The sequence below is a fragment of the Balaenoptera musculus genome, chromosome 1 (genome assembly GCF_009873245.2).
Source record: "Balaenoptera musculus isolate JJ_BM4_2016_0621 chromosome 1, mBalMus1.pri.v3, whole genome shotgun sequence".
In the NCBI taxonomy this organism is placed as follows: domain Eukaryota; kingdom Metazoa; phylum Chordata; class Mammalia; order Artiodactyla; family Balaenopteridae; genus Balaenoptera; species Balaenoptera musculus.
The window spans coordinates 74,401,377-74,424,375 of record NC_045785.1 but is presented as its reverse complement, the minus strand read 5'-3'; the positions used below and the strand labels follow the sequence as shown (position 1 = coordinate 74,424,375).

The 22,999-nt window shown below is 40.5% G+C and overlaps 2 protein-coding genes across 3 annotated transcripts in view; one reads left to right on the top strand and one right to left on the bottom strand.

The window, feature by feature from the left end:
* Nucleotides 1-17,859: 17,859 nt before the first annotated feature.
* Nucleotides 17,860-18,465, bottom strand: LOC118899125 (cuticle collagen 1-like). The gene has a single exon (XM_036860273.1). The coding sequence runs from the start codon at nucleotides 18,463-18,465 to the stop codon at nucleotides 17,860-17,862; it is 606 nt and encodes a 201-aa protein (XP_036716168.1).
* The window catches only part of LPAR3 (lysophosphatidic acid receptor 3), a 74,551-nt gene continuing 69,700 nt past the window's right edge, over nucleotides 18,149-22,999 (top strand). The window contains exon 1 of one of the 2 annotated variants that reach the window (XM_036829168.1): nucleotides 18,149-18,332. The gene's annotated coding sequence lies outside the window, so the exon portion shown is untranslated. The other variant, XM_036829175.1, reaches the window with a different exon arrangement.

Here is a 22,999-nt window from a genome sequence, read left to right as displayed (position 1 = left end):
CAGGGAATATAGCCAATATTTTATAATAACTCTAAATGAAGTATAACCTTTAAAAATTGTGAATCACTATGTTGTACACCTGAAATTTATATATATTGTACATCAACTATACCTCAATTAAAAAGCAAACAAAAAACAAAAAGAATAGCCTCATATAATCATAGTACAATAATTAAATTCAGGAAATTTAACATTGATACAATGCTTTTATCAAATCTACAATCCATATTCCAGTTTTATCAATTGTCCCATGATATTCTTCATAGCATTCTTTCCCCTCCAGCACAGAATCCAATCCAGAGTCTCTACTGAATTTAGTTGTCATATCTCCTTAGTTCCCTTTCATCTAGAACACTTTCTCAGACTTTGTCTTTCATGACACTGAGATTTTTGAAGAATACTGGTCATTATTTTACACTCTTGCACTTCAGGAGATCAAGTGCTCTTTGTAAGCTATCATCAAGACCTCTGGCTCTCACACTAGGCCTTTAACTACTTCTTCTCAGCCTTAGTTCCTCATCTCAATAATTAAATTCAGGAAATTTAACATTGATACAATGCTTTTATCAAATCTACAATCCATATTCCAGTTTTATCAATTGTCCCGTGATATTCTTCATAGCATTCTTTCCCCTCCAGCACAGACTCCTATCCAGAGTCTCTACTGAATTTAGTTGTCATATCTCCTTAGTTCCCTTTCATCTAGAACACTTTCTCAGACTTTGTCTTTCATGACACTGAGATTTTTGAAGAATACTGGTCATTATTTTACATACAGCCCCTTAATTTGGATTTGTTGATGTTTCTTCATGATTACATATAGGTTATATATTTTTGGTAGGAATACCACGGAAGCATTGTGGTGTCCTCCTCACGGTATCATATCTAGAAGCACATGATACTGGTGTGCTCCTCATGGGTAATATCTATTTTGATCACCCTGTCAAGATGTTGTCCAGTTTCTCCATCATTATAGTGGCCATAAAAATGCACAACTCAGATCTCCCAACGTGAGAAGCCTAACTGATGACTGTCCCGGCTGCTGTGCACAGAATCCATCTGTGTGGAGATCCCACTTTCCACTGACTGCTCTGGCCAATGAGTGAACGCAGCAACAATCATAAGGCAGGTCCGTTCCTGCCAGACAGGGACCCCTCTGATGGGCTCCCAGAAGCCTGGCTGAATTCCTCTTCGAACTGGGTTGCATCTAAGACTCTCGTACCCAGCACTTCATCTTCTTCTCCCTCCTTCATGAGGTCAGACTGGCATTGTCTGACAGCCATCCCTGCCTCCTCTGGCTCACTCCCCTTTTTCCCTCACAGCCACTCCCTCTCCCTGCAAATTCTTTTGCATTTCCCAGCATCTGCCTCTTGGAGGGTCTGAACTAACACAAAGTGATATAGAAACAGGTGGTTGAAAACAGGTGTTAAGATGGAGATTTGGGACTGGTTAACTCATCCCTGGTGGGTGAAGAGGATACCGTCCTGAGTGGTAGGTGGGGCACACATAGTCTCTGATACAAGATAGTGGCCCAGTTGCCAAAGATTTCACTACCGGTGACCTGGGAATGCGTCCTGGTGGTCAGGAATGCCATTGCAGCTGTGATGATTCAGGATGACTCGGTCATTTTGAAGATATGGGGAGAAGAATGCCTACAAAGACAGTAGAGTTGGCTGATTACTTCTAAGTTGACTGGCCCTCTGCAGAGAGATGAGAAACTAAGGCTGAGAAGAAGTAGTTAAAGGCCTAGTGTGAGAGCCAGAGGTCTTGGTGATAGCTTACAAAGAGCACTTGATCTCCTGAAGTGCAAGAGGAGACAGACTGAGCTGTGGATTGAAGACCCTATTTAGTAGACTTTCTTATCCTTATTTTATATATGGGAAAATGGAGGCTCAGAGAGATGGAGTGACTTGTCTTTGTTCACCCAGCTCCCAGCTTTTTGACAGGTCAGCGCACGTACTCTTTCTGCAGCTATGTTTGTGTGAATCCACAGACTTCACAGAAAGAGAAGGCGGCCATTGCTTTTGGAGGGAACACTGCTATATCATATCCACTGCGCATTCCATCTCACCCCCTCTTCACTACTATTTTGACGACTTTTTTTTTTTGCCAGACTCATGTCTCCACCTCAAAAATTCAGGGTCACCTAAATAAGAATGATGGGTTAGACGTTCTAACCAAACGTACAAGAGCTACAAAACCAACCATTAAGAAAAAACACTTCTTTACACTAAACACTGAAACAAGTTTTCCTTCTCTTTGGTATACATGTAACTCCAATGTGTGCATTTCCAGTGAGAGAGAGATGAACGGTGAGAATTGTTTTAGTGGGCCATGATTTGCTTATATTTGTGTAACTGTATGAATGGGAGTAGTTTTACTCTTAAACATTAGACAAAGCACAATAACAGATAATTAAGATTCTACAGGCATGTTCAAGAAATGGTGGGTAAAGCTAATACTAGCAATCCATCCTAGGACCATGGATTCATAATAACATCTTACATTCAATAGTAAATACTAGGGGCTTCCCTGGTGGCGCAGTGGTTGAGAATCTGCCTGCCAATGCAGGGGACACGGGTTCGATCCCTGGCCTGGGAGGATCCCACGTGCCGCGGAGCAACTGGGCCCGTGAGCCACAATTGCTGAGCCTGTGCGTCTGGAGCCTGTGCTCCGCAACGAGAGAGGCCGCGATGGTGAGAGGCCCGCGCACCGCGATGAAGAGTGGCCTGCACTTGCCACAACTAGAGAGAAAGCCCTCGCAAAGAGGCGAAGACCCAACACAGCCATAAATAAATAAATAAATAAAACTAAAAAATAGTAAATACTAAAAGGTTCTCAAAGGGCTGCCACATGTACTATTTAGTTTTATTCTGACAATAACCTTGCACTAGGTAGAGCAAGTTTTATTATCCCTATTTTATATATGGAGAAATTATATTCTTTCACAAACAGAAAAACTAAATAAAGAAAGTTAATTGAAATGCCCATGCATTCTAAGAAATGCATCTGAAACCTGGCAAAAGAGGAACTCAGTTACTGAAACTACCTACTGTTCTGCCTGGAAACTTTCATTTCTTTTATAATTTTTAATATTTAATATAATTGCTGATACACTATAGTCAGTGTTCCCAACTTGCAGAGAACCCTCACTTAAATCTATAATTCCTTTTGCTGCTCTTTGCAATCAGGATTTAATAAATAAAATAATACAAACACTCAACATGATTTCCTTTTCTTTTGACATTGCTGAAAATTGCAAGCAGCTTAAAACCTTTTAAATTGCCATGGGGTTAATTTAAAAGGAAAGATAAAAGAACTAAACTTAGTAATTTCTAGATCTGATTTATTTGGGAGGTGGGATGGAAAGGGGTTATTATTATTATTTTTTCCAGCAGAAATACTTCTCTAAAGGTTGCAAGGGAAGTTAGGAAAAAACAGTTTTATAGCCAAAACTGTGCTTTTTTATTTAGCAAAGTAGTTTCTTGGAGAATAATTTATGTATGTGAGGATTCTCTTTATCTCAAATACTTTTTGCCTTAAGGTCTCATTTGTTGGATATTGATAGAGTTACAGAGGCTTTCTTTTGGTTAATCTTTGCTTAGTATATATTTCTTATCATTATGACTTAAATATATCTCATTCAAATAGCATGTAGCTGGATTTGTTAGCCCAATCAAAGCATCTATATTTAAACTGGATAGTTTATTTTGTTTACGCTGCTGTGACAACAGACACATTTGGACGTATTTCTACAATCCTAATTTTTATTTTTCATAAATTATGCTCTTTTTTTCTCATTTCTTTCCCCCTCCTTTCCTTCTGTTGGATTAGTGGAGCTTTTCTTTATTCCCTTCTATTTCTTTTCTTTTAGCATTTACTCTTAACTTTTGAACCTTTTACCTGACTTAGAAAAGTCTCAAGTTAATAAAAAAAATTTTTTTAAGAATATTTATTGGGCTGCACTGGGTCTTAGTTTTGTGTCACGTGGGCTCTTAGTTGCGGCATGCAGGCTCTAGTTCCCTGACCAGGGATCAAACCCTGGTTCCCTGCATTGGGAGCATGGAATCTTAACCACTGGACCACCAGGGAAGTCCTTCAAGTTAATCAAAATTTTAATATTACTCTTTAATTGCATAAGAACCTTGGTCTTTTGCCTCAGGTCACCCTCATTTTCCATTTACTGTCTGTCTTACATGATTTTCTTGTCTAGTAATTTACTTCCTTTTTCTATCTCCTTTCCCTCATTAATTGTTATTTTTACTTATTGTCTGGTACAGGCAATGTTTATTCAGATTTACTCATAGTTTTACCACTTATCTTAGTAAAAAGGCTTTTTGCAAACCACTTCCTCTTTCTGGGTTTAATTTCCTTTTTTCTTTAGTAGCTCTTTTATCGAGTCTGTCTTCTTTTGAAAAACATCTTTATTTCACACTCGGTTGTCAATATTTAACTCTTTAGCTGGAAATTAAATTAAATGGTAATGGTATTCCAATGCCCTGGTCTCTTGCTGTTGAGAAATGTTATCAGTCTAAGTAAACTGTCTTTTCTCACTGGTTGCTTTTAAGATTTACTCATCTTTAATACTTCAGCATGTGTGTGTGTGTGTATGTGTGTGTGTGTGTGTGTGTGTATTTTTAAAATTTACTTGTTTGAGGTAGTGGTGGTTCTTGAATCAGAAAATGTATGTCTTCTTCAATTCTGAAAAATACTGAGTCAGTAGTTTAAAAAAATAGTATTTCTTTCTGCCCATTCTTTCTTATCTGGCTTCCTGAAACTCTGATTATAAACCTGTTGAACCTTCTCTTTTTGGTATCTCCTAATCTTTCTTTCATATTTTAATCCCCCTTTTTTCTTTCTGCTACAGTGTAATGAATTTCTTTAGGTAATATCTTTCAGTTCATTAATTCTCTCTTCAGAGGTTTTAAAATTTTTGTTCAAGTGGTTCACTGATTTTTTTTTAAATTTAAATGACTCAATTTTTCATTTCCAGAAGTTCTTTTTGGTTCTCTTTTTTTACTGTCTTATTTTCTTTTAAAAGTGTCTTGCTATATTTTCAACTTCTTGTATGAGCAGGACTCATAAGATATAAAGAGATTATAATTGTAATATTTCCCCAAATTCCCATTTAATCCTGATGTATGATCAGGCCTTTTCCCTGCCTTTTAGGTGAAATCATAGGTAAGTCTCATAAATGTCCTACTTTTTATTAGATAATTGGGCATCCTGTGATTACTATTAGACACAAGAGCGATAATAAAAAGACAACCCAATTTTAAAGTGGGCAAAATACTTGAACAGACACTTCAAGAATATAAATGAATGCTAATAAGCACATGAAAAGATGATCAAAAGTCACCAGGGAAACACAAATTTAAACTGCCATGAGATACCACTTCACACACACTATAATGACTAAAATTAGAAAGACTAAGGATACCAAATGTTGGCAAAAAGTGAACCAACTGGGAGTCTCGTATATTGCCAAGAAGAGTATAGAATGGTACAACCTTTTGAAAACCTATTTAGCCATTACTTACACATTTAAACATACACCTGCTCCATGACTCAGCAATTCCACTTACAGTTATTTACTCAAGAGAAATGAGAACATATGTCCACAAAAAGACTTGTATAGCAGTATTCAGAGCAGTCTTATTTGTAGTAGCTAAAAACCGGAAATAATACAAATGTCCATTAACAGATAAATGAATACATTTTTAAATATCCACACAATAGAATACTACTCAACAAAAACAACAAAAAGTAATGAACTACTAATACAACAACTGGGGTAAATATCAAAAGCATTAAGTTGAGTGAAAGAAGCCAGATATAGTATATGGTTCTATATATGAAGTTCTAGAACAAAGAAAACTAAGATATAGTGATAGAAATCAGACGGTCAGTGATTCACTGGAAAGGGCCCCAAGAGAACTTCTGCTCTTCTTTTTCTAACTTTTTAAGGTAGAAGTTTAGGTCATTGATTTTTAAACTTTATTTCCTTCTATTATCAGTAATTAAAGCTATAAACATCCCTTTAAATACTGTTTTGGCTGCAGCCCATAAATTTTGATATGTAATGTTTTCATTATCATTCAGTTGAAAATATTTTCTGAATTCTCTTGTGATTGCTTCTTGGACCAACAGGTTATTCTGCTATATGTTACTTAATTTACAGATATTTGAGGATTTTCTAGATATCTTTTTGTTATTGGCTTCTAATTTATTACCATTTTGGCCAGAGAATAATTTCAGTCCTCTTAGATTTATGGAAACTTGTTTTATGATTCAGAATATGGTCTGTGACTGTTACATGTGCACTTAAAAATATATGTATTTTGTAGTTGATGGGGTCTAATGTTTAATAAATGCCAACTAGGTCAAGTTGCTCGATAGTGTTGTTCAAATAATCTATAATCTAATTTTTTGCCTACCTATCCTATAAATTACTGAGAAACAGATGTTAAAATCTCCAACTATGACTCCCTCTTGTGAGAGCACCGGAATCACAACTAACTGCTGAACAATCATCGACAGGAAGACACTGGAACTCAGCAAAAAAAGATACCCCACATCCAAAGACAAAGGAGAAGCCACAATGAGACGGTAGGAGGGGTGCAATCACAGTAAAATCAATTCCAATAACTGCTGGGTTGGTGACACACAAACTGGAGAAGACTTCTACCACAGAAGTCCACCCACTGGAGTGAAGGTTCTGAGCCCCCATGTCAGGCTTCCCAACCTGGGAGTCTGGCAACAGGAGGAGGAATTCTTAGAAAATCAGACTTTGAAGGCTAGTGGGATTTGATTGCAGGACGTCGACAGGACTGGGGGAAACAGAGACTCCACTCTTGGAGGGCACACACAAAGTAGTGTGTGCATCGGGACCCAGGGGAAGGAGCGGTGACCCCATAGGAGACTGAACCAGACCTACCTGCTAGTGTTGGAGGGTCTCCTGCAGAGGCAGGGGGTGGCTCTGGCTCACCATGAAGACAAGGACACTGGCAGCAGAAGTTCTGGGAAGTACTCCTTTCCGTGAGCCCCCCCAGAGTCCGCCATTAGCCCCACCAAAGAGCCTAGGTAGGCTCCAGTGTTGGGTCGCCTCAGGCCAAACAACCAACAGGGAGGGGACCCAGCCCCACCCATCAGCAGACAAGTGGATTAAAGTTTTATTGAGCTCTGCCCATCAGAGCAACAGCCATCTCTACCCACCACCAATCCCTCCCATCAGGAAACTTGCACAAGCCTCTTAGATAGCCTCATCCACCAGAGGGCAGACAGCAGAAGCAAGAACTACAATCCTGCAGCCTGTGGAACAAAAACCACATTCACAGAAAGATAGACAAGATGAAAAGGCAGAGGGCTATGTACTAGATGAAGGAACAAGATAAAACCCCAGAAAAACAACTAAATGAAGTGGAGATAGGCAACCTTCCAGAAAAAGAATTCAGAAAAATGATAGTGAAGATGATCCAGGACCTTGGAAAAAGAATGGAGGTAAAGATCGAGAAGATGCAAGAAATGTTTAACAAAGACCTAGAAGAATTAAAGAACAAACACCTAGAAAAATTAAAGAACAAACAAACAGAGATGAACAATACAATAACTGAAATGAAAAATACACTAGAAGGAATCAATAGCAGAATAACTGAGGCAGAAGAACGGATAAGTAAGTGACCTGGAAGACAGAATGGTGGGATTCACTGCCATGGAACAGAATAAAGAAAAAAGAATGAAAAGAAAGGAAGACAGCCTAAGGGACCTCTGGGACAACACTGAACACAACAACATTCACATTACAGGGGTCCCAGAGGAGAAGAGAGAGAGAAAGGACCTAAGAAAATATTTGAAGAGAGTATAGTCTAAAACTTCCCTAACATGGGAAAGGAAATAGCCACTCAAGTCTAGGAAGCATAGAGAGTCCCAGGCAGGATAAAACCAAGGAGAAATATGCCAAGACACATAGAAATCAAACTGACAAAAACTAAAGACAAAGAAAAAATATTGAAAGCAACAAGGGAAAAATGACAAATAACAGACAAGGGAACTCCCATAAGGTTAACAGCTGATTTCTCAGCAGAAACTCTACAAGCCAGAAGGGAGTGACATGATATATTTAAAGTGATGAAAGGGAAGAACCTACAGTGAAGGTTACTCTACCCGGCAAGGATCTCATTCAGATTTGACGGAGAAATTAAAACCTTTACCGACAAGCAAAAGGTAAGAGAATTCAGCACCACCAAACCAGCTCTAAAACAAATGCTAAAGAAACTTCTCTAAGTGGGAAACACAAGAGAAGTAAAGGACCTACAAAAACAAACCCATAACAATTAAGAAAATGGTAATAGGAACATACATATTGATAATTACCTTAAACGTGAATGGATTAAATGCTCCAACCAAAAGACACAGGCTTGCTGAATGGATACAAAAACAAGACCCATATATATGCTGTCTACAAAAGACCCACTTCAGACCTAGAGACACATATAGACTGAAAGTGAGGGGATGGAAAAAGATATTCCATGCAAATGGAAATCAAAAGAAAGCTGGAGTAGCAATACTCATATCAGATAAAATAGACTCTAAAGTAAAGAATGTTATAAGAGACAAGGAAGGACATTACATAATGATCAAGGGATCAATCCAAGAAGAAGATATAACAATGGTAAATATTTATGCACCCAACATAGGAGTACCTCAATACATAAAGCAAATACTAACAGCCATAAATGGGGAAATCGACAGTAACACAATCATAGTAGGGGATATTAACACTCCACTTTCACCAATGGACAGATCATTCAAAATGAAAATAAATAAGGAAACACAAGCTTTAAATGATACATTAACAAGAAGGACTTAATTGATATTTATAGGACATTCTATCCAAACCCAGCAGATTACACTTTCTTCTCAAGTGCGAATGGAACATTCTCCAGGATAGATAACATCATGGGTCACAAATCAAGCCTCAGTAAATTTAAGAAAATTGAAATCATATCAAGCATCTTTTCTGACCACAACGCTATGAGATTAGAAATCAATTACAGGGAAAAAAACATAAAAAACACAAACACATGGAGGCTAAACAATACGTTCCTAAATAACCAAGAGATCACTGAGGAAATCAAAGAGGAAATCAGAAAATACCTAGAGACAAATTACAACGAAAACATGACAATCCAAAACCTATGGGATGCAGCAAAAGCAGTTCTAAGAGGGAAGTTTATAACAATACAAGCCTACCTCAAGAAACAAGAAAAATCTCAAATAAACAATCTAACCTTACACCTAAAGGAACTAGAGAAAGTAGAACAAACAAAACCCAAAGTTAGTACAAGGAAAGAAATCATAAAGATCCGAGCAGAAATAAATGAAATAGAAACAAAGAAAACAATAGCAAACATCAGTAAAATTAAAGCTGGTTCTTTGAGAAGATAAACAAAATTGATAAACCATTAGCCAGACTCATCAAGAAAAAGAGGAAGAGGACTCAAATCAATAAAATTAGAAATGAAAAAGGAGAAGTTACAACAGACACCGCAGAAATACAAAGCACCCTAAGAGACTACTATAAGCAACTCTATGCCAATAAAATGGACAACCTGGAAGAAATGGACAAATTCTTAGAAAAGCATAACCTTCCAAGACTGAACCAGGAAGAAACAGAAAATATGAACAGACCAATCACAAGTAATGAAATTGAAACTGTGATTAAAAATCTTCCAACAAACAAAAGTCCAGGACCAGATGGCTTCACAGGTGAATTCTATCAAACATTTAGAGAAGAGCTGACACCCATCCTTCTCAAACTCTTCCAAAAAATTGCAGAGGAAGGAACACTCCCAAACTCATTCAATGAGGCCACCATCACCCTGATACCAAAACCAGACAAAGATACTACAAAAAAAGAAAATTACAGACCAATATCACTGATGAATATAAATGCAAAAATCCTCAACAGAATACTAGCAAACAGAATAGAACAGCACATTAAAAGGATCATACACCATGATCAAGTGGGATTTATCCCAGGGATGCAAGGATTCTGCAATATACACAAATCAATCAATGTGATACACCATATTAACAAATTGAAGAAGAAAAACCATATGAGCCTCTCAATAGATGCAGAAAAAGCTTTTGACAAAATTCAACATCTATTTATGATAAAAACACTCCAGAAAGTGGGCATAGAGGGAACCTACCTCAACATAATAAAGGCCATATATGACAAACGCACAGCAAACATCATCCTCAATGGTGAAAAACTGAGAGCATTTCCTCTAAGATCAGGAACAAGACAAGGATGTCCACTCTCGCCACTATTATTCAACATAGTTTTGGAAGTCCTACCACGGCAATCAGAGAAGAAAAAGAAATAAAAGGAATACAAACTGGAAGAGAAGAAGTAAAACTGTCACTGTAGATGACATGATACTATACATAGAGAATCCTAAAGATGCCACCAGAAAACTCCTAGAGCTAATCAGTGAATCTGATAAAGTTGCAGGATACAAAATTAATGCACAGAAATCTCTTGCATTCCTATACACTAATGATGAAAAATCTGAAAGAGAAATTAAGGAAACACTCCCATTTACCACTGCAACAAAAAGAATAAAATACCTAGGAATAAACCTACTTAGGGAGACAGAAGACCTGTATGCAGAAAACTATAAGACACTGATGAAAGAAATTAAAGATGATACAAACAGATGGAGAGATTTACCATGTTCTTGGATTGGAAGAATCAATATTGTGAAAATGACTATACTACCCAAAGCAATCTACAGATTCAATGCAATCCCTATCAAATTACCAATGGCATTTTGTATAGAACTAGAACAAAAAATCTTAAAATTTGTATGGAGACACAAAAGACCCTGAATAGCCAAAGCAGTCTTGAGGGAAAAAAACGGAGCTGGAGGAATCAGGCTCCCTGACTTCAGACTATACTACAAAGCTACAGTAATGAAGACAATATGGTACTGGCACAAAAACAGGAATATAGATCAATGGAACAGGATAGAAAGCCCAGAGATAAACCCACACACCTATGGTCAACTAATCTATGACAAAGGAGGCAAGGATATACAATGGAGAAAAGACAGGGTCTTCAATAAGTTGTGCTGGGAAAACTGGATAGCTACATGTAAATGAAATTAGAACACTCCCTAACACCATACACAAAAATAAACTCAAAATGGATTAGAGACCTAAATGTAAGACCGGACACTATAAAACTCTTAGAGGAAAACATAGGAAGAACACTCTTTGACATAAATCACAGCAAGATCTTTTTTGATCCACCACCTAGAGTAATGAAAATAAAAACAAAAATAAATAAATGGGACCTAATGAAACTTTAAAGCTTTTGCAAAGAAATCTACAAACAAGATGAAAAGACAACCCTTAGAATGGGAGAAAATATTTGCAAACAAATCAACGGACAAAGGATTAGTCTCCAAAATATATAAACAGCTCATGCAGTGCAATATTAAAAAAACAAACAACCCAATCCAAAAATGGGCAGAAGATCTAAATAGACATTTCTCCAAAGAAGACATACAGATGGCCAAGAAGCACATGAAAAGCTGCTCCACATCACTAATTATTAAAGAAATGGAAATCAAAACTACAATGAGGTATCACCTCACACCAGTTACAATGGGCATCCTCAGAAAATCTACAAACAACAAATGCTGGAGAGGGTGTGGAGAAAAGGGAACCCTCTTGCACTGTTGGTGGGAATGTAAATTGATACAGCCACTATGGAGAACAGTATGGAGGTTCCTTAAAAAACTAAAAATAGAATTACCATATGGCCCAGCAATCCCACTACTGGGCATATAACCAGAGAAAACCATAATTCAAAAAGACACATGCACCCCAGTATTCATTGCAGCACTATTTAAAATAGCCAGGTCATGGAAGCAACCTAAAAGTCCATCGACAGACGAATGAATAAAGAAGATGTGGTACATATATACAATGGAATATTACTCAGTCATAAAAAGGAACGAAATTGGGTCATTTGTAGAGATGTGGATGGATCTAGAGACTGTCATACAGAGTGATGTGAGTCAGAAAGAGAAAAATAAATATCATATATTAATGCATATACGTGGAACCTAGAAAAATGGTACAGATGAACTGGTTTGCAGGGCAGAAATTGAGACGCAGACGTAGAGGACAAACGTATGGACACCAAGGTGGGGGGAATGTGGCTGGGGGGTGGGGGTGGTGGTGTGATGAATTGGGAGATTGGGATTGACATGTATACACTAATATGTATAAAATGGATAACTAATAAGGACCTGCTGTATAAAAAAATAAATAAAATTCTAAGATTCAAAAAAAAAAAATAGCTCCTAAGGCCTGAACCAGGATCAAATTGCTGGAAGTTACATATGGAGACAGATCTGGCTCTACATAAAGAAAACTTTTCTAACATTACATCTGTTCTTAAATTGGATGTCCTGACTTACCATGTCAGGAACTTTCCAAGCTCTGGTCACCTTCAACCGGATACTTGAGGCCTAGAATCCTCCTTCAGGAAGAATTTCTGTCCTGGGTGGGAGGTTGGAATAAAAGTCACCACCTAACTCTTTAAAAAAAAAAGAAATCTCCAACTATGAGTATGGATTTGTCTATTTCTCCTTTTAGTTCTGTTAGTTTTTATTTCATACATTTTGAAGGTCTGTTATTTGATGAATTGACCCTTTTAACATCATGAAATAACCCTGTTTTATTTTTCTAGTAATAATCTCATCTTTAAAAAAATTACTATAGTATAATATTTCTTGTTAATTTTCACTGCAGTTTGAGGTAAGTACATTATTACATTTATAGTTGTAAAGACTGAGTGAAACTGGCCAAGTTTGTATAACTAGTGAATATGGTAGAGTATACTAAAGTTTTTGAACTTGACAGCAAGTCTTAGAAGTTATAGGTACTTTAATTCAAACAGTCTTCTATGATAAAGTCTTATGTCTTTTAAAAATCTTTTTGGTTTTCACAATATTTATTTATTTAATATTTATTTCTACACACAAGTCAGTATTCTTCTTACTAATATTCATGCTTCTCTCATTGTTCTTTGCCTCCACTATGTTCATTCCCACCATAATACAACATAATCAAAGTAATAAGCCATGACCCAGAAATTAAAAGGAGCTGAGAATTGAGCCTTCTAAAAAAACTTCAATTGTAGCAAAATAACTTATCATGACATATTTTCTTGTTTGTAAGAAAGAAATATTCATTAATGATTGTAAAGCCAAGTATAAAATTATGTGATGTAGTTATTACAATGTGCTTCTTTCATAAAATCACAGAACCCTATTTTATTTTATATTTTTTGGTTTCAAAGTTTACTACATTAAAAAAAAAAGAATGAAAACTTCTCTTGATCTTCTATTTTGAATGAATCAGTCCTCTGTTTTAAATTGACTAAAGGTTAATAGCTCAGATTGTTTTCATAGTTTACTCATGTCTCAGTCTTCTGTATTATTATTCAAATTATACAAGAAACATTAAATATTAACCCAGACAGTATCCATCAAATCCAATTGAAACAATCAATCCCTGAGATGAGAACGTTAGGGTCATATTACAGCTTTCTTTTGCAAGACAAGGAAAAGAAGTTTAGTGCATGGAATGCAGAAAATTCTGACAAGATTTATTTACAACTATTTGCTTCTTCTTTTTCAGGTTACCAGAATAAATATTTGTGCAGCTGAAAGTGTTGCTAGTAGCAGGTTCTTGATGGCTTCTCAGACAGGGCAAATATCTAGTCATAGCTTGAGTGTCAGGTTTGGGAACAGAAACTGGCCTATCATATAAGGTGTTCTCCTTGTCCATGCGTGGCTTTAGCTTTGCCTGCCTAGACTCTCAGCACCCCACAGTGGTTGAATATATGCAACCTCCATGATGTGTTCTTAAAGTATCTTGGTGTAGTATGTACACATTTCTCAGGCTGCAAACTGAGGCAGGCAAACATATAACTATTTTTCTAAAAGTGGATCTAAATTCTATCTTGAACCTCCTATTTCTATCACTGACAGGCAAATTCAGCAGTCTTGGTCATTTGAAGTTTATACTTAGGCTTCTGCTCCTCGCATTTTCTCCCTGTTGTGACATCTGAGACCTGAATGGACTTATTAGTATTCAGGTGTTGGGGTTGAATGGGTGGGTAATGAACCCATAGTATACATTCTTTTAAGAGGTGAGTCTTTGGATTCTGGCTCTATCCCTGGTGCACCCACTGCCAGTATATGTCCCTTTAGGTACTTTTCCATACAGAACTGACTTCCAAACAGTCAGTGTTTTCCTGCCTCAGTCTGGGGCCCACAGAACACTTAGACAGTGGATTCAGTTCCTCCTACGTCTAACTATGCCATGTCACCACTTCAATATTGCTGTTCCCTTATCACCATAGCATGGAGAACACATGCAAGAAAGTTTCCTACCCAAGTCTCAGATGCACAGCAGGGCACAGTATGTCTCTGCTTGTATTAATGACGATAAGTTAGATTATGATGTGGTGACAAATGCTCCCCAAATCTCAGTGGCTTAAAAGGACAAAGGTTTATTTCTCACGTGTATGTCATTCCTGCGTCAGGCATGGTACTGCTGGTCCACGCCCTCTTTACTCCTGGATCCAGGAACTGGATGATGGAACTGTCTCTGTCTGGGACATTGCTGATATCAGCATAGAGGAAGAGAGAACAGAAAGAACTTTGTTCTGGCTAGTAGTCCAGCTCACACTTTATTGACCAAAGAAGTCAAATGGATAAGCAGAGAAGTATAATTCTCCCCCAGGGAGGGGCAGCTTATGTTTTTAAATAATACAATCTACCACACTATTCCTGGGTTCATAACTTAAGGGGAAGGATCTATGTTTCTCTAATAATTTAGCTTGAGGAACGGTGAGAAGTCAGCTACTTCATGCTCAAGGCTATCAGGGTTGCTTCTCCTCCAGCTCAGTTCTCCTCTCCAGTAAGGGAGAACCTTATCTAGTCTCCAGGGAGGGTGGTCTGGTTCTTCATCTGCTTTCTTTTAGTTGATTGTTTATGGGGGAAAAAAGTTTATGTTCAGCTTCTTTCAGCATTTAGCCCTTTGAAGCTCAAGAGCACACATCTTTTGCAAATCACAAATCTGGGTCCTGGGGCATCCTAGTTATTATGGTTTTATAATGTATTTTCATATCTGCTAAAGCAATATCCCCATCATGACTTTTATTTTCAAAATTGGTTACTCTTTTTGCAAACATAAAACTATGCAGAATTAAGTAGTGATGGGATGAATATCTAAGAAGTATTTTTGAATGATTCACACATGTCATATGAGATGGTTTGCTCAATTTAAATGAAGTTTAAGTTGATGTTGAATTTTGATGTTTTGGTATTTTGGGACTATTACTGTGATTTTCAATATGGCTTTCCCCTTGAAGTTACATGCAGTCGAGAGATACTCTGCATGGCCATCACCTTGCTTGTGCCATCTCTCTTTTCCTTTGGTTTCTTTAGAGTTAACCTTTTGCTCAGGCTTTCCTCAGAACCTTCTAGCTAACTGTTATTTGGAGTCCCACTCACATCTCACTTTCCAGCTGCCATTCCACTTCCTCACACCATTCACCTGCTGTAAGCATCCTCATTGCTAATTAGTACAGATGAGCAAAACTGAACAGTGATTCAGTTCATATACTTCCCAAAGATAAGAAGGACAAATCTATGAGCTCCTGCCCTTATACTTGGGGGTCCCACCTGAGTTGGGGGCAGAAGAACATGAACCACTTTTCATAAATCCTGAGAGGGAGAAGTTGTGCCTCTGTCCCACATTGCTTCTCACTGTGGCAGATGGCTGGCCTGTTTTTAGTTTTATTTGCTTATTTATTTATTTTGCAGCATTTATTCCCTGCCAAGTAAATGCTGGCTGACACAAGTTCTCCAAGGCCATAATTGTTCCTTCAGCCATCGCTATTCTTTTCCATCAAGCGCTGTAGAATTCCAGCCCCACCTCCCCTTATAGAAACAATGTTATAAATCTTCACATCTCCAGGAACACAAAATACAACACTTTGTATACAGGCAGCTGATCAGCAAATGTTTGTTGAAAAAGTTTTGAATGATTTTCCAGCCAGTGCTCTTTAAGGCAAAGTATACCCTCAGGCTTTGTGTTCACCATTTTTTGATGTTAATTTTAATTTGGTTTTACTGATTTAAAAAAAAAAAATTTGGTAGAGAAGCGAGACACTGTAGACCCTATGAAGACTTAAAGAAAGTTCTGGTGGATAATCCCTGAGTTTCTTCCTAAAAACCAGAATTTGGGGCCACATCTTTCTCTTTACTTTGCCTCGTCTTCTTTTTCCTGTTCCTGCCTGTAGGTCAATAAACTGGATGTTCTCTCTGCCCCCTCCCCTCTGCATCTCTTTCCTACATCACTTCCTTGTCTTCTGCTCAGATCTGAGCCACATTTGTTGAAAACCATCTAGTTAGAATGCCTTCTTCCTTTTGCAACACAGTTCACCATGTTTCCTTATCCTTTCTTCTTTTTTAAGGATTCATACATTAAAGGTAATCGCATCTGGCTCTACAGAATCCAGTTCAGGAAGTTCTCAAGTTACAACATAATGTGTTGCCAAAGTGCCTTTGCTAATAAGTTGTTTGGAACTTGGAACAAATTTCCCAGCAAAAAGTAGGCTCTAAGTGGTACTTAACAGTTCCCAGTCCAGCCTACAACAAGTTACTCACTCAATATACTACACATCTGTTGAGTCAAGCATTTGCTAAGTGCTGGTGGTTGAGAATTTTTGTGTTCACTACATTGCCCTTCAGCACTGTACTATTTGAGTTGAGCTGTTCACTCCCCTGGCCTCATTCTCATGTATATCATCTGCAAGAGTTTTGCTTGTGCGGGTAAACATGATCTTTCTTTAGCATTAACTTTGCAAGTTGTATCTCTCTCTACGCAGTTCATCTGTAAGACAACAGAGTCATTTTCTGCACACCCAGGTGAAGCAACAATAATTTGGGCACATGTTGATCAAAATACAGTCCAATCCCTGTGAAGGTTTGAGGCACACCACGCTGTCATGGCCTATGGGATGAGATCCATTGCACAAGGAATAAAACATTATTAAAACATTATTTTCAGAGAGAGTGGAATTTCTTTGATGGTAAAAGGCAGGTTATCGTCCAGATTGTTTCCTGGAATATGGGTCCTAGTTGGCATACAGAAAGGCCCAATATCAATACTGAATGATGAATGAACGAACAAATGAATGGCAAAGGGCTACAGGAAGACATCTCCCGCATATGCTCTCAGTTTTTTCCAAGGTTTTAAAGAATGAGGGGGAAGGACTCACAATATTTCCCTCCTGAGGTCACGGGGAGAACCCAACTCTCTGCACGTCTGTGCCCTCTTTTTGCTTTGCAGAGCTCAGAGAGAACAAAGTCTTCACGACAAACATTGTTTTACTTTGCACCTTTCTTCTTTACTAAAGGTGGGTCAGTGGAGGCTTCATATTTCAGCTTTGAAAAACAAAGTATCCAAGACTGTTGACCCCAAGAGGCCCAGATTTCTCTTACAAGAACTTTAAATATTTTTTGTTTCCTGTTTCAATAAAAAGGTGCCCAGGAAGGGTCCCAAGCCAAATGTCTGTGAACACCTGTGGCCTCTGGGGGCTGCCTGCTCCCTCAGATAGCTTTGGAGCTGGAGTTTTAGAGCAAGCGGTCAGCCTGGCGGTGAGCTTGCCTCACACGTGGGCTGTACTTCCCTGAAGCCACTTCAAACAAATCTCTCCCCGCAGTGTGAGGAGAGTGAGGAGAGGGACAGGAGGACAGTGATTTAATACAGGGCTCCGAGGTACGGCCCTGTAGGGCCTGTGGGTGCTAGCGGTCCTTTAGTGGGCGCCATCTCCCCCTGGAGGCCGGCCGCACTCCTGGGGACCAGTCCCGGGCAGAAGGGCATCAGCAGAAGAGCCCCCGAGCGCCGATCCGGGCCTCGCCGGTGGGGGGCGCTCTCCCGTGGGAAAGGTCGGGGAGGGCGGGGAGGGGCGGGGAGGGGCGGGGAGGAGCAGGGCGGGACGCGGCCCCTCCGCCCCCTGGGCGTCACCCCTCGCTCTGCCAAGCTCTCCTCGGGTTCCGGGCGGGTCTCAGCGTCCGCTGGAGAAGAGGCGCGCCGCCGCCCGCCCGCTCGCCGCGTCCCCCTCGGCTGCTCGCGCCCGGCCCCCGGTCTCCCTGTCGTGCTCGGCCCCGAGGGCATGCGGCAGCAGCAGGGGTCTCCGCTCCCGGGCTCCGCGGCGCGGGCGAGCGTGAGCGGTGAGTGGGTTCCCGGAGCAGCGGCCGGCCGGGGCGCGTGGGGAGGCTTTTCGGGGTTGCCTGGCGTCCAGCCCGGGCCCCAGACCCATTCCAAGTACCTGGGACGGCCCTCTTTGGGCGGTGTGTGGCGCATCTTGCCCTTTCCGCCTTCTTTTTAAGAATTTTTTTATTTTAGGAGGGAGAAGCAGTCGGGATAAAGAATCCGCGTAGCGCCCGCCCCAGCTGTGGGCTGGTGGGCTGGGCGCAGAGGAGCGCAGAGCGGGGCGCAGGCTCAGCTCTGCTTTTGCACAGGTGCTTCTTTTCCAAACTCGGTTTTACAGCCGTCGATGGTGAACTGAGGTTCTCTCGTGGAGCCTAGGGATATAACATTTTCCAGCCTTCAGTTACTCCCTATCCGGTGGTGTGTTAGGGAACAGCTCGAACCAAGCAAGGCATTCAGAGATTCGGGAAATGGTTATTACGAACTAACTAGTGACACTGTTGGGGGTTGTGCTTTGAGAGTGACGGTCCCCGCGGTCCCCCTCTCACCACCGGCAGACAAAAGTGCTTTGTTCTGTAGCAGCGTTACTTTATTGCTTTCCTTCAGCAAGTTGCGACTACCTAAAATGGCTTAGAAATTTCTCAAGCAAGTACTTTGAGGAGTGACTGTGAGTATTGGAAACAATTTAGTCTTATTAAGGTCGTCATTTAAACTGCCCACAAAAGCATTTTTAAACTGAGTATTTTCCACGAAGTGTGTTCCCGGTACTTCGTTACTGTCATTGTCGTACACTTCTCCCTCCTCACTTCTTTGCTGCCCTGAGTATTACCTGGACTTGGAACGTTACTTTAGAAGTTAAGGGCCGCTTAGCTTCTCACGGTTCCTACTTGCTTTTTGTAAGTCGGAGAATAAAGTAAATGCCAAACAGGTGATCTCTTTACAAGTCGCTTATTATTTCATGCACTGCACAGCATGTCATTAATGCATGAACTTTTGTGTTGTTAAGGAGAGTTGTTGGGTTTTCCAGTGAACTACCTATCAGTGGTTGCTCACCCTGCTTCCAGTGAGGAATTGCATCCAACTTTGTGTGGTCTGAGTCCTGTGAATAGAGTTTTCCTCTTTTCTGAACAGAAGTGATATAGTTCGAAACACACAACCTTGGCTCTATTAACACCATGCTTGTCTAAGCAAACTGGGCCATTCTAAAAAGACCAGCAAGCAAACCCTACCAGTGAGGTTTATGTACTTGAGATAAGCTTCTGGACTTGTTTCTCGTGCCATGAGACAGTATGACTGTATCATGTAGGGACTGGACATCCAATCATCTGGATGTAACTTATATTGATTGTTACTACCAGGTAACTAGGAAAATAGATTATTTTGGCACATTTTCAGGTTTTCTTTTTTTTTTTGTCTTTAGAATTCAAAACTTTGTAGCTTCGATTAAACAAGAAATAACACATTTCTTTTCTAAATCTGACAAATGCGTAAATAGTAGTTACCAGCCTCCTTATATTGTTAGATCAGATCTATTTTACGTATCTGGCTGTTTTACAAGATGTTTGATAGAACAGATCTGCATATGTTTTCTCTGAATGAAGACTGAAATGAAAACACTCCAATGTGGGATTATTTTCATGTATGTCCATCAGAGCCTAGTTGAAAATCTACATGCTAATTCTCTCTCATTTTTCCAAAACACACAGGCACAGAGAAACCACTGCGCACACAGCATTGTAGCCAGGCAGCAATCAAGGCACACATTCTCAGAGTGGTACACACATGCCCAAGGCTGGTTGCCTCTCCCCCAAGTTTTTCATCTTGGAGCAGAAATCCACCATAACCTAAGCCCAGCGTCTTATTTCTTTGGGCCGCGGCAGGGGGAAATCACTGTAACTTGAATGGGAATTACTATAACTCAAATTACCCATTAACCATTCTCCGTGGAGTATACATTAGTTCAAAATGCTCTGTGGCCTGTGATTATACCCAGCAGAGTGGTTAAGTCTGATTGCAAGGTTCTATATGGCAGAGCCCAGGCCTAAGGTATTATTAATGTGGTGTAAAGAGAAGAGCAGGGCTTTGCAGAGAGATAGGCTTTGTTCCAGGCCAGGCTTCGTGACCTTGGATACTTTGCTTCACCTCTCTAAGCCTTAATTTCCTTGTCTGTAAAAATGAAGATTATATCCACCTCCCAAGATGAAAAGAGAAAGCACTTAGCAGGGTCTCTGATATACAGGAAGTATTCCTTATATATTGGTTGCCCTCTTTTCCTCCTAGATAAAGTATTGACATTTCTATAAACATGGTGCAAGTGTACATTGTCCTGGTGAGAGTGCAAAGATAGATTCCCAAGTCCTGGGTGATTTAGAGATGTTCTGCTCACTTTCCTTACTTGCTTTCCTCCTCCCTTGCCATGGTCCTTTTGCTCTTCCCTCCATCATTTCTCCTGCAGGTACTGAGCTGCCTCCTGTCTGGCCTTGCTGATCCTTTGTCCCTAATCCTGGACTCTGTGTTTATGTGGAGGAGACCCCTGGAACTTAGTTCTGTCATGGATGGGAGAGATGGAGGTGAGGGGTGCAGAGCTGTCTGCAGAAGCCCTGAGAGTTTGTGCTTTCACAGTGCTGGGTTAGAGAGGCAGTTCGGAGTACAGGGGTCTGGGTTCTAATCCCAGCCCCACTCTTGTGAGCTCTTGTGACCTTGAATAAATCACTTATCATCTCTGAAGCAGTTTTCTCATTCACACGATGGGTATAATAATTCCTTTTTGTAGCTACCTGCATGGCTTGTGTTGGGTCCCATTAAATCAGGCATGTGAAAGAGCTTTGTACCTGGTGAGGACCACATAAATGTTGGATAAAGAGACAGGGCCTCCAGATGTGGGACACCCCAGGCAGGCTGTAGGGGGTGGGAAGATCTCCATGTGGGTGTTCGACGTGCTAAGTGGTCATTGCTGCCGTCTCTCCACACCCCTCTTTCCTTCCTTCTGATGGCAAATGAGATTTCAAGGAGGAAATTCTGCCAAAGGTTGAGAAACTGCTCTGTGGGAAATATGAAAGGAAGAGAAATTTCAGGGCTGAGATTACCTAACATTGTGTGATTGAAGGCACAGGGCAAAGATCCAAAGAAGTTTTAATTCCCTCTTAGAATTACCTGTACTGTCTGCTCATCTCAGTTCTTAGTGGACAGAAACATAGAGTTAACTAATCAGCCAATGAGGCAGAGGAGAGTGGTACTGGCGATCATCAGACGTTGAACTGGGGTGCCCTGTGCCATCCTCACTGGCCTGTGCCTTCTTGCTAACTTGAGTCTCTCAGGTGCACTCTGCAAAGCACTAAACTGACTCAAGGCATCCCCCCACCCCGCCACAAACAATTAAGCTAATTATTTATTTCAATCTGAGAGGTGTGTGTTGCTCTCTGCCTGACCTGCCTCGTGAGCCAGGAGAGTACTGCCCAGTGAGAGGAAGGTCTGACTTCCTGGATTGTCCCCACCCCCTCTTTCCTCCCCCAGACTGATGCCATCATCCTTATTCCTCTTCATCTCCTGGCCTGGCCTCTGCGGCCCCTGACCCCTAGCCTCTTGTCCTGTCTGCCTACTGCCTTGCACTCCATTGCCTGTGCCCCTCCCTGCTCCCATGGACCTTGCCTTCCCTCCTCAGATGTGAATCATTCATATACCTTAGTCCAGGCCAGACTGGGTGTCACTCTGGAAAACAGCCTGCCCAGTATAGCCTGCCTCACCCCTTCCAAACAATGTTAGTCAGCCCCCTAATTACTAATCAGCTAGTCCTGTGTCTTTATTGTTCCCTGGGACATTAGGCTGGAGGACCTACTAGCCCTGGTTTTGACGCAGCCATGTGCAGATTCAGTGGTATCATCAAGTGTGGCTTGGCAGGTGCCGGGGGTGGGTCGGAGGGCACTTTAGCCCCCCCCCCCATAAGTGCCACTAGTTTGCCCAAAGGGTCTCCAAACAAACATGCAGTCTAAATAAAAACAGTGTGCTTGCTCTGCAAATGCAGCTTTAAGGCAAGCCCCCTTTCAGTCAGTCTGCCCCCAAACCCCTCCTTTTCAGAAATTCTGGAGCTGTCCCCAGATGGACTCAGACCATGTAAATCAGAGGTGGTCAGTGGAGTCAGTCAGAGGCATTCACTTCCCAAGGAGAGCTAGAAATTTAACGTTAAGGCTCAGAGCCCTTGAGAGTAACTAGTTATTGAAGATCAAAGCAAGGCATCAGGTATAGAACATCACTGAATCATTTGCCTCCTGCCCTGGTTGATTTTTAATAGGCCAGTCCTTTAAATGGGAGCCCTTTCCCTGAACTAAACTGTCACATGGGTCTGGCAAAGAGAAAATAAGTATAACTTTTTTCTATAAAAATGGCATTAGGATTAGTCAGCGTTCTCCAAAGAGATGGAACCAATAGGACATATATAGCTATTTATAAGAGAAGGTTTATTATAAGAATTGGCTCATGGGATCATGGAGGCTGAGAAGTCCTGCGGTCTTGCCATCTGGAAGCTGAAGAACGAGGAAAGCTGGTAGTGTAGTCCAGTCTGAGTCTGAAGGCCTGGGAACAGGAGCTCTGATGTCTGAGGGCAGGAGGAGATGCATATCCCAGCTCAAGCAACCAGGCAAATTTGCTCTTCTTCTGCCTTTTTGCTCTATTCAGTCTCTCAGGGGATTGG